The sequence below is a fragment of the Merops nubicus genome, unplaced genomic scaffold (genome assembly GCF_000691845.1).
Source record: "Merops nubicus isolate BGI_N331 unplaced genomic scaffold, ASM69184v1 scaffold8308, whole genome shotgun sequence".
NCBI lineage: Eukaryota > Metazoa > Chordata > Aves > Coraciiformes > Meropidae > Merops > Merops nubicus.
The window spans coordinates 15,825-27,442 of record NW_008626300.1 but is presented as its reverse complement, the minus strand read 5'-3'; the positions used below and the strand labels follow the sequence as shown (position 1 = coordinate 27,442).

General features: G+C 56.0%; 1 protein-coding gene and 1 non-coding gene across 2 annotated transcripts in view; one reads left to right on the top strand and one right to left on the bottom strand.

Moving 5' to 3' along the window:
- Positions 1–1,412: 1,412 nt before the first annotated feature.
- Positions 1,413–1,483, bottom strand: TRNAG-GCC. Its single transcript has one exon. It is a non-coding gene; the product is annotated as a tRNA-Gly (tRNA).
- Positions 1,484–2,307: 824 nt separating this feature from the next.
- VAC14 (Vac14 homolog (S. cerevisiae)) overlaps positions 2,308–11,618 on the top strand; it is a gene marked incomplete at both ends in the record, with an annotated part of 19,147 nt that continues 9,836 nt past the window's right edge. The window contains 8 exons of the mRNA XM_008945948.1: positions 2,308–2,458; positions 4,393–4,560; positions 5,240–5,302; positions 6,622–6,729; positions 7,795–7,904; positions 8,753–8,859; positions 10,335–10,469; positions 10,702–10,854. Coding sequence (XP_008944196.1) covers positions 2,308–2,458; positions 4,393–4,560; positions 5,240–5,302; positions 6,622–6,729; positions 7,795–7,904; positions 8,753–8,859; positions 10,335–10,469; positions 10,702–10,854 — 995 coding nt within the window. The remainder of the gene's footprint in view (positions 2,459–4,392; positions 4,561–5,239; positions 5,303–6,621; positions 6,730–7,794; positions 7,905–8,752; positions 8,860–10,334; positions 10,470–10,701; positions 10,855–11,618) is intronic.

The window sequence follows — 11,618 nt, the reverse complement described above, 5'->3', positions numbered from 1 at the left end:
TGCCCGGTCAGGTGGTGAGTCCCCTGTGCCATTGCACAACACCACACAACTAAACAGGAGCAGTGTAACTTCCAAAACCGGTCAGAACCGGGGTTCCTGCTCTCCGGGGGCCGTGCCCATCACCAGAGCCCATCTCAGGTCAGCTTGGCTCCATCTCCTGGTGCCATCCCACCTCTCCCCCGAGGCCTTGCCCGGTGCCGGCTGCGGGAGGGGAAGCGCCTGTCGTCACCCCCGGCCCCCCAGGCCCTGGCTCTCGCACTTTGAGCACCCCGGCTGAAGGAAGGTCCGTGGGTGTCTGCTGGCGTGGCCATGCCCCCTCTGGTGTCACCTGTGCGTGTCCCCTGTGTGGCTTCTCGCTCTCCTGTGGGTGCTTTGTGCCTCCCTTGGTCCCCGGCGTTGCCTGGGAAGGATTGTGTGTGCTCCCCCTGGGCGCTGCCTGGGAGCTCAACTCCTAGAGAAGACCCAGAGCATCCTCTCAGGGTTAGGGGTTTGTGGTTGGCTTGGACCAAACAAAGTCTGGGTTTGGGGTCAGACAGTTCAGCTGATCGAGCTGGAAACCCAACTTAGGAAGGGCGTGAGGAGGTGGAAGGTAATGACCAACCCTTTCTGCAGATACATGGGTTTAACTGAGCTCCAACCCATCCCAGGACAGCACCAGCAGCATCTCTCCTGTGTCTGTGGCATGGAGCGAGGAGGAACTCGCTGCCTCTCAGCTCAGGTGCCTCCTCATCCTCTGTCCCGTAACTTGGGAGAGCATCTCCTGCTGCCTGGAGATCCTCTGATGCTCCATGTTGCTTTTTGCTGCCTCATTAGTTAAATCTCAAGCCGTATAAACTCCTGGAGAAAGTCTGTGAAGTTTATTCCTGTTCTAACAAAGCGCTGCCCCTTAAACCTAGGCAACGAGAGGATCACCCTCCAGGATGGTCCGTGCTGCTCGAGCTCGGCACGTTCCTCCTGCTGGGGGCTGGGGCTGAAGCTGGAACCATTTGCCCCAGAGCAGCAGGGTGTGAGAGCAGGTAGCAGGTTGTGGAGCTCCTGGAGAACTTGACTTTGGGGTGGACAGAAAGAGGAGAAGCTGTGTGATGTCCCCAGGGAGAAGGGAGCAGCCACTTCGCTACGGAGCGGGGTGAGAACAGAGCTGGAGCTAATTGTTTTGGGGAAAAAAATTCTGAAGTCCTAGAAAAAAAAAACTAGAAGGATTTTCCCTGCTTGGAAATTGAGCAGCTGGGTGGGAGAGGATGGCATGAGAGTCAATATAATGCTAATAAATCCCTATGGGGAGTTAATCAGTGGGAACTTTTGCAACTTTATTGCAGGTTCAGGTAAAGTTTGTTGTTCAGGCTGGGCTTTTTTAGGTGCCTGGTTCGGGTTAGAGCTAGAAGTTGAAGAGAAATAGGGGAAAAAAATAGAGTTGCATTGGCCGGGAATCGAACCCGGGCCTCCCGCGTGGCAGGCGAGAATTCTACCACTGAACCACCAATGCTCCAGCTGTGTGCCGCTGCCTGCACAGCTGCCTGCACAGCTGCCTGCACAGCTGCCGGAGCCACCTCCCTGCCTGGCCAGTGGCTCTGCTGCAGGGCAGCCAGCCAGGTGTCAGGGGCCAGTGACCCTCAGAACGCACCCTGCTGGAGAGGGACATGGGGGTGCTGAGCCTGGAGCCAAGGAGGCTCAGGGGAGACCTTCTGGCTCTCCACAGCTCCCTAACAGGAGGCTGCACCCAGGTGGGAGCTGGGCTCTTCTCCCAAGGAACAAGCAACAGGACAAGAGGAAATGGCCTCAAGTTGTACCAGGGGAGGTTTAGGTTGGACATGAGGAACAATTTCTTCCCCTTGAGGGTTGCCCAGGGCTGTGCCAGGCTGCCCAGGGCACTGGTGGAGTCCCCATCCCTGGAGAGGTTTCCAAGCTGTGGAGATGTGGTGCTGAGGGACATGGGTCAGTGGGGACCTGGCAGTGCTGGTGGAACAGTTGGACTCAGTGAACTTGAAGCTCTTTTCCAGCCCAAATGATTCTGCAGTTCTGTGAGTGTTTGAAGAGCTGGTGGTCTCTCTGCAAGCACACAGCCACGGCAAAGTGACCCTTGAGGGTCCATCCTGGGCTGGGGGTCGATGAACGGGGCAGGAGGGCAGCAAGGGCTGTTGGGCGTGAGCAGGGAGGAGGGGATACCTCTGGTTTCACTGGTGGGTTCCTCATTGCAGTACCCCTTTCTCTGGCATTTGTCATGCCCAAAATTCCCTGTTTCTAAGCTGATCCCCAGTGCGTTTGCCTCAGAACCTGAACCCCCCACGTGCATTCCTCTTGTTTCCCCAGGCTGGTGCGAGAGTTCGTGGCTCAGAACAACACGTCCCAGATCAAACACGTGATCCAGATCCTGTCCCAGGAGTTTGCCCTCTCACAGCACCCCCACAGCAGAAAAGGGGGACTCATTGGCCTGGCCGCCTGCTCCATCGCCCTGGGCAAGGTCAGAGGGGGGAATGGGGGGATTTGGGGGCTTGCATGGCAACAGGAGCTCCTCCTGGGTCACCACGGGGAGACTTGACAGAAGTTCTACTTGCAGAGCACCTGGGTTGCTCGCTCTGGTTCAGGAGGTGGTACATGGATGCCCCCACACGGGAAATTTGGGGGGGTTCTCTCCCAGTTTAAATCTTTCTCTCTTTTCTCTCTTTACAAGCTTGGTAAGTTGTTGGAGCATCCAGGCCCTGTGGAAGGGAGCACGGGCTGGGCAGGGTCACAGCACCATCAGGCTTTTGAGTCAAACCACATGGCTGGTTTTTGAAAGGGAAGGAGTCAGTTTGGTCTGTAGGGACAGGCACGTCAGAGAAAGCAAAGGGCAGAGTGAACTGTGCCTGCTGGAAGAGCTGCGAGGTAGATTTTAATTCATTTCACTTCTAATTCATGAACGGGCTGCCCAGGGAGTGGGTGGAGCTACTCTCCATGGAGGGATTCAATAAATGTGGAGATGTGGCACTTCAGGGCATGGTTTAGTGGTCATGGGAGTGTTGGGTTGGTGGTTGATGATCTTAGAGGTCTTTTCCAACCTTAGTGCTTCGGTGGTTCTATTTGTTCCTCTTTTAACAAGAGTCAGGATGCTCTAAGCAGATGCTAGAAGCCTGGTGGCTTTTACTCTAACAACCTTGATGCTGCTCAGGGGTTTCTGAGCAGCACTCCTGGCTTGGTCTTGGTCCTCTTGTGCAGGTGCAGGGTCTCTTTACAAAAGCACCCTCTGTGGGATGGGCTCTGCCCTGCCCTCAGCCCAGGCACATAACCTGCCTGCTGCTCCTCTCAGGGACACACACTCCTGCTGCCAGAGCTGCCCTGCAGCTGGCGTGGCCAGATGGAGGAGTTGGTTTTGGTGGCCTTGAGGGGCGCAGATAACACTTGGGGTTGAACTCTTTAATCTGCTAGTCTGAGCCTTGTTGATTTTTCTTACCATCTCGTTTGCTAGATCATAGCATTGTGGAATGCTTTGAGTTGAAAGGGATGATTAAAGGTCATCTGGTCCATGCCCCACTGAAGTCTTCAGCACAGCAGAGGCAGGGACCTGCTGGAGCGGGGCCAGAGGAGCCCCAGCAATGACCCGAGGGGGGAACCCCTCTGCTGGGAGCCCAGCAGGAGAGAGTTGGGCTGGGGCAGCTGCAGAGGAGAAGGCTCCAGCTGGGGAGACCTTCCGGGAGCCTGCCAGGACTGCAAGGGGCCTGTCAGAAAGCTGGGGACAGACTTTTGAGCAGGGCCTGTTGGGACAGGACAAGGGGGGATGGCTTGAAACTAAAAGAGGGAGATTTAGACTAGAGAGAAAGAAGAAATGTTTCTCCTCCTCTGGGACGTGGTTGAGTTGGTTTTCTGGAGACAACAGGGGCTGGAATGTGCTTTGGGGAATGTTGGTTATCTTCTCTTTTTGTGAAGCCCTTACCACCAGCTCCTTCATGCTCCTCAACCCTTGACATTACAAAGAGTAGCCCAACAGACCAAGGGCTTCTTTGCTGACTTGAAGATGCAGGTGGGCTTGTTCTGTTGATGTCTCAGGTGTTCTTCCTAGTCCTGGAAACCTTGGTGGGCTTACATCAAAACCAGCCATGAGAGCGGGATAAACCCTGGCTGGGGGCTGACTGCTGGAGGGCTGGTGACCACAGGCTTTGCTGGGGACCTGCCTCATCTCCTGCCTGCAGGGATTCCTCTGTGGGCCATTTCTCAGCTTGCTCAGGTGACTCTCTCTGTACCTGAATAATATAATCAATCACTTTAGTCATAACATTCAGAATTCATTAATAAATCTCGTCCAGCATAGGTGCACTTAGTCCTCATGGGCCTGAATCTGGGCTCTGTGTTCCAGGGCGGCACCATCTCCTTCCCTCTGTGATGTGGTCCTCAGCTAACTGGTCTCCTCCTGTTCACCAGGACTCTGGGCTCTACCTGAAGGAGCTGATTGAGCCAGTGCTGACGTGCTTCAACGACGCCGACAGTCGGCTGCGGTACTACGCCTGTGAGGCCCTCTACAACATCGTCAAGGTGGCCAGGGGCTCTGTCCTGCCCCACTTCAACGTGCTCTTCGATGGCCTCAGCAAGGTCAGAAGCTTCCTCTCAACCTTCTGTGTGTTTATCTTTTCCATGCTGGAGGAGTAAGACTTCTTCTTCTCTAGTCCTTCTCTTCTCTGGGTCAAACAAATACCGTTGCCCAAGGCGTTCTTTCCAAGTAGAGTAGTTTGCTTTGACCCAGGTAGCTCTGAAGGACCAAATGAGCAGTTGCTGCAGCAGCAAGCTGGGCACTGATGTTGTGGGTGTTGGAGTTCACTTTAAGGTACCTTGTTCTCTTGTCCTCACCTCCCAGATGTATTTTCCTGCTCCTTGTTGAGTTGTGTTGGGAAATAAGGCTGACATGCCAGCTCAGGTGAGGTGGGCTTTGCAGTTCTGAGACTTTGTGGGGTCTGCAGGGTCAAAACCATGATTACGTGTGCCTGCCTCTGCAGCTTTTCACTGGACCTGCTCCTTGAGAGCGTGGCTGCTGGCTCATGAAAATCTGCCTGGCTGGGGCAGGCAATGAGTGCTTGGTATCCCCCTTAGGAATTCTCTCAGGAGAATTTGTTGGAGCCTAGTGAGGAGCTGGAGATGAGAAACTTCTCTGTGTCCATCCCCATAATGCCAGTAGAGAGCAGGAGGCCCGTGAGCCTGCTGGGAGCTTTGCTGCTGGGCAGGGAGCAGACCTGGGGCCCTCTACTGCAATGGCTCTTGCTTCTGTCATTCACAGCTAGCTGCTGATCCCGACCCGAACGTCAAGAGCGGCTCCGAGCTCCTCGATCGGCTTCTCAAGGTATTCTCCTCCCTCCAGCTGAGAATCCGTGGTGCAGGCTGCAGGCACGGCCTGGCTGGGGGTGCAGCAGTCCCCCAGCCTCTATAGCCATTCCAGCTCAGTCCCGTGGGTCCTGACAGGACGTTCTGTTCTCTCCCTGACTGCAGCCTCGGGGTTTGAGGCTCTGTGGTGGTCTTGGGCTGCTGGGTCCAGAGCCTGGTAGGTTATCACAGGGCCACAAGTCTCTTTGGATCTTGGGAGCCGGGTGTTTGGGGAAGCCAGGTTTTAGTCATCCAAGGGCTGAAGAATCCCTGCTGGAAGTCCAGCAGGAGAGAGTTGGGCTTGGGCAGCCTGCAGAGGAGAAGACTCCAGCTGGGGAGACCTTCTGGGGACTTTGCAGGGCTTCAAGAAGGCTGGGGACAGACTTTTGAGCAGGGCCTGTTGGGACAGGACAAGGGGGTGATGGTTTGAAACTAAAAGAGGGAGATTTAGACTAGAGAGATGGAAGAAATGTTTGAGACTGTGGGTGGTGAGCCCCTGGCCCAGGTTGCCTGGAGAGGTGGTCACTGCCCCATCCCTGGAACCATTCCAGGTGAAGTTGGCTGGGGCTCTGAGCAACCTGCTCTAGCTGGGGATCTCCCTGCTCCCTGCAGGAGGGTTGGACTGGATGGGCTTGAAAGGTCCCTTCCCACCCAAAGCATTCCATAATTCCAGTCCTAGTAGGGTTGCAGCCCCATCCCAGGCAGCAGAAAGGCTGCTCCTCTGCTTCTCCCTTTCTGAAGCAAACAGCGATGTGAGCAGAGCTGCTCTGCTGCTTCTCCAGGGTGTGGGCCTTGCTTCCCCTTCCTGTTCTGCCTCCCGTTGGGTTTTTACTCTCACAGACCTCCCAGTTCCCTTTCTGCTGTTCAGAGTTAAGTGGTTCCCTGCCAGCTTCCTGCTGGGAGACCTCCTCCACCATGCAGCAAAATCCACCAAGCGTGTAGGAAGAGCTTTAGAGGAAAGCCAGAGGACTCTGGCACGTGTGGGTGCGTCAGTGGTGCTGCTCATTTGTGCCACACACCACTGAGGCGTGAACTGGAGAAGCTCCTGTCCTCCTCCTGGTCAGCTGGGCTGGCACGCAGTGAGCAGGAGCCTCCCCCTCTGGGCTCTGCTCAGCGTTAGTCCCTGCCCAAATTACCTCATGATTCCTTCTCCCCAGGTCTCCTGACCCTCAGACCCACTCGTCAACCACGTAACATCTTTTTCCTGTCCGTGTCTGAAAAAAAGGGCTGGGTGGGGGTGGTTGCGTGGGTGCAGGGTGGTGGCCGTGCCTCCTGACCCCCTCTGCTTGGGCTTTGCAGGACATCGTGACAGAGAGCAACCAGTTTGACCTGGTGGGCTTCATTCCACTGCTGCGGGAGAGGATTTACTCCAACAACCAGTATGCCCGCCAGTTCATCATCTCCTGGGTAGGTGCACGCGTGGCCACCCCCAACCCCAAAACACCAGGAGCCATCAGCATCCTGGGTCTGGGCAGAGCAGGAATCCACAGCAATGTGTAACTGAGGCACCCAAATTTGCTTGGGCAGGTTTTTGAAGCCAGCGTTTCTTCCGCTGCTTCTTGAAGCTCCCTGTTGCAACTGGGGGGTATCACAGAGTTATTTAGGCTGGAAGAGAACTTAAGAGCATCAAGTGCAACCCAGCACTGCCAGGTCCCCACTGACCCATGTCCCTCAGCACCACATCTCCACGGCTTGGAAACCCCTCCAGGAATGGGGACTCCACCAGTGCCCTGGGCAGCCTGGCACAGCCCTGGACAACCCTCAAGGGCAAGACATTGTTCCTCAGGGACAACCTCAACCTCCCCTGGTGCAACTTGAGGCCATTTTCTCTTGTCCTGTCGCTTGTTCCTTGGGAGAAGAGCCCGACCCCCACCTGGCTCCAACCTCCTGTCAGGGAGTTGTGGAGGGCAAGATGACCTTGAAAGGCCTCTTCTAACCTAAACTATTCTGTGATTCTGTGGTACAGGACATTTCACATCAAGTTAGAAAGTACAGTTGAAGTTTCACTGCTATAAATAAAGCTACAGCATGGTCTGGATGTTACAGCCTCCCCAGGGAGAGTGCCAGACTGATTTCCACCACCCAGCAGTGATGGAGAGATGTTGCTCTCCAGGAGACAAGGCAGATCTGTTTGCTTTCTCCTTCCTGTGCCGGGCAGGTGTGGGGAGGGATGTGGTGCCTCTGTGCTGTCTCCTTCAGACATGGTTTGCCATCCTGACGGTGGCTCCATATCCTTGCTGTGGTGTTCAGAGCTGTGGGCGGGAGTGTGGCAATGGTGCAGGCTGATCAGGTGCTTCCTGAGCTAGTCCAGCTTTCTTCCAAGATGTGCAACTCCATGCTGTCCTCTTGGCCTTGTCCCCATGCCACCCAGCTCGGCACAAAGTCCCTCGGGACGGTGCCAGATCTGTGCCAGTGATCTTAGTCAGCTTCTCCAAAACTCACCTCTTCTTCCTTATTCCTCCCCTGAGCTAGATCCTGGTCTTAGAGTCCGTGCCTGACATCAACCTTTTGGATTACCTGCCTGAAATTCTGGATGGGCTCTTCCAGATCCTGGGAGACAACAGCAAGGAGATAAGGAAAATGTGAGTGTGGAGGCTGGCCTGGCACAAGGGCTGGGTCTTGCTTGCTGTCTGTCCATCACACTCTTCATTTGCTTGCAGCTCTTCCACACAACTGCAGGAAAACCCCACGTGTGTGGTGGGAGACAGAGAGCTTGGCCTGTGGATCAAAGTGTCCTTGGCAAGGGCTTCACTTCCCTGCCTTGTTGTGGCTGGAGTGGCTGTGGAGGACACTGTGGTCTCTGCTGGGGGGCAGACTGTTTTGGCTGGGTTGAGCTGTTGCCTTCCCAGGCCTTGCACTGAGTCTGGGAGCCACAGAGGCTCACGTGTGCTCCTAGGATAGGGAGGTGAGCTCTGTGAAGAAGCTTGTGGCAAGGTAGACCACCAGCCCAACATCTCCTGGGTGGGAAGGAGAAGCAAGCATTGCAAGCTTGCTCCTCAGATCCATCACCAATCTCAAGACAGAGGCATTTTGAAGCCCAGGAGTGACTGAATGTTCTCAGTGAGGCTGGAGGATCTTGGCTTCTTGCGTTGGGAGAGAGTAACCAGACCTGTTTTGCAGGACAAAAGTGGTGAGACTGGTCTGGATCTATCCTACTGCCAAGCCCTCCTGGATCTGCTGTGCTCCTCCCCTTGATCTCCACTGAGCCTGAGGGGCTCTCAGGGGAGCTGTGGGAAGGTGCTGGGGGCTCTGGGCTGGCATCACCTCCACCTTCAAAGCTGTGGGCAGCCTGCCTTGGGGCAGGGCGAGGTCCTCAGCCTCATCCTGCCCAGCCCAGCAGCCTTTCCACGTGCACGTGTCGGAGGCTGCTCTCCATAACTTCTCCATCTGAGGTGATGGAGCCCTGACCAGCTGCTCTGCCTCTCTGCAGGTGCGAGGTGGCTCTCGGGGAGTTCCTCAAGGAGATCAAGAAGAATCCCTCCAGTGTCAAGTTTGCAGAAATGGCCAACATCCTGGTGATCCACTGCCAGGCGGCGGGTGAGTGCCCAGCGGCCACCTCCGTAGGTTCAGGGCAGGAGTTTTCCACTGGGCTGTTCACCAGCTCGCCCACTTGCCTTTTTCTCTCTCATGGTGCATGCAAATCCTCCTGAAAGGGAGGAGCAAGCAGCTCTGCCATGGTTGTTCTCACTACTGTTCTTGAGCCCCGCAGCCTCAAATCCAAGTCTGGCAGCCTCCAAAGGTGGAGGTGCCTGGAGATAAAGTACCTGTGAGGATCCAGCAGATCTGGGAGGATCTCATCAGGGACTCTGAGGCTGCTTTGTTTTGATTAAACTGATGCCCAAGGAATTGGCACTGTTTATAGCCAAAATCTGGCTGTGCGTTGGCTAGCTGCATCCAAAATCTGGTTCTCCCTTGATTAGAACTTGGGGACATTAATAAAACTCCAGCTCCAGGAGTGATGCTTGACCCAGACATGCAGCTGCTGCAGGTGGGACAGAGGAAGTGTCCTGCTGCATGGGGGAGCCAGGCAGAACACTTGTCCATGAGGAAACCTGGATTATGGATTGAACAGGTTTAACTCTGAAACCTAATGCCTGGTGCAGAGGGGCTGGAAATTGCCAGGCAGAAAAGGACCTGGAGGGTTGGTTGACAGCCAGCTGAAGGTGGGCCAGTGTGTGCCCAGGTGGCCTAGAAGGCCACCAGCATTCTGGCTTGAGTCAGCACTATGGTGGCCAGCAGGACCAAGGCAGGGTTCACCCCTCTGGACTGGGCACTGGGGAGGCTGCACCTTGAATCCTGGGGTCAGTTTTGGGCCCCTCACTCCAAGAAGGATCTTGAGGGGCTGGAGTGTGGCCAGAGAAGGGCAACAAAGCTGCTGGGGAAGGGTCTAGAGCCCAAGTGTGGTGAGGAGCAGCTGTGGGACCTGGGGGTGCTGAGCCTGGAGCAAAGGAGGCTCAGGGGAGACCTTCTGGCTCTCCACAGCTCCCTGACAGGAGGCTGGACCCAGGTGGGGGTCAGGCTCTTCTCCCCGCTTCCCCCAAGGAAAAAGCCACAGGGCAAGAGGAAGTGGCCTCAAGTTGCCCCAGGGGAGGTTTAGGTTGGCCATGAGGACAAATGTCTTCTGCAAAAGAGTTGTCCAGGGCTGTGCCAGGCTGCCCAGGGCAGTGGTGGAGTCCCCATTCCTGGAGGGGTTTCCATGCTGTGGAGATGTGGTGTTGAGGGACATGGGTCAGTGGGGACCTGGCAGTGCTGGGGGATGGTTGAACTTAATGATCTTCAAATCGTTTTGGTTGGAAGAGACCTTTATGATTCTAATGACTGTGTCTAACCTCAAGCTCGCTGCAGGCTCAGGTCTTACCTCTGTCCTCTGGGACTCAATGGTCCCAGATGAGCCTTGGTCTGGAGGGAGCAGAAGCAGCTCTGTAGGCAGAGATCTCAGAGAACTCCCTCTGGTCCTTGGATTTCACCGGGCTGCCCGTTACCCTCACCTCTCCTTCTCCCGCGTCTCCCAGATGACCTGATCCAGCTGACAGCCATGTGCTGGATGAGGGAGTTCATCCAGCTGGCCGGCCGGGTGATGCTGCCCTACTCCTCGGGGATCCTGACGGCTGTCCTGCCCTGCCTCTCCTACGACGACCGCAAGAAGAGTATCCTCACCCGGAGCAGCTCCCGAGCCTGGGGGCTGCAGCAGCTCCCGGGGAGCGCCTCTTCCCTGCCCCAGGCTGCCTGGAAGGGGGCCAGGGCAAGTCCTCCCACCCAGTGCCCACGGCAGCCCCAGTGGGGCCGGGGGGGTTGTTGGTGGCGGGGCTGGGGCAGCCCTGGTGGGGCTCCGGTGGCTTCTCTGTGGGACTGCGTGTTCCTTACACCGCCTCCACTCAGACATTAAGGAGGTGGCCAACGTATGCAACCAGAGCCTGATGAAGCTGGTCATCCCAGAGGACGATGAGACGGATGAGGCCAAGCAGTCCATGGCCCTACCAGCAGAGCCCACCTCAGAGGAGTCCCTCTCCAAGCCGGAGGCAGCATCCAGCGGTGAGTCCCCTTTGCTCTGAGCTGTCAGAAGTGTGAGGAAAGTCACAAGAAGGTCTTCAAGAGGAGTGTTTGAGTTGGTTTGGCCTCCTGGGGCGGCTCGGGGAACACGGGCCCTCTGTGCTTTCTTTAAGCCTTGGAGTCCTGTTTCACAGGTGATCTTCTGCCGAGACAGACACGTTTGGTGCTGGCTGCATAGCAGGGTCACTGATTCAGGCTGTGAATCAGTGGACTGTGTTTGTCCTGGAGAGCACCAACACGTACCTGGAAGATGTGTGTCTTGGTAGCAAAAAGAAAGCAGGATAATTCTGAGTCCTTCCTAATTCCATGGTGCTCTTGAGACAATCATGTGGGCATTGTCCCAGAACAAAAAAAAAGGTTTGCAAGTGGTTTGGGAGACGTGGCAGAGTGTGCAGGGGAGAGGAGATGAAATGGAGGGTCCTGGTGGCCTGATGCCCAACAGCAGCAGCAGCAGCTTGAGCCCGCTCACATCCCTTTGATGCTCTTGGCCTGGGCTGGCTGAAGCAGCTCATGAGGTGCTACTTCAGCTTTGGTGTCTAGGCCTGTGAAATGGGGGTGATATTTAAATCACGGGGGTAACCCCCTGGGTTCTCCTGGAGCCACAGGTCCAGCCCAGGGCTCCTCTGTCACCCGCCTGACAGCGGCTTCTGGACAGTCCTGGTGAGAGTGGAGAGGGGGAAGGGTTTTTCTAGAGGAGCAGCAGGAGCCGGGGTGAAGGCGTGGGGCTGGGAGCTGCCAGGAGTGGC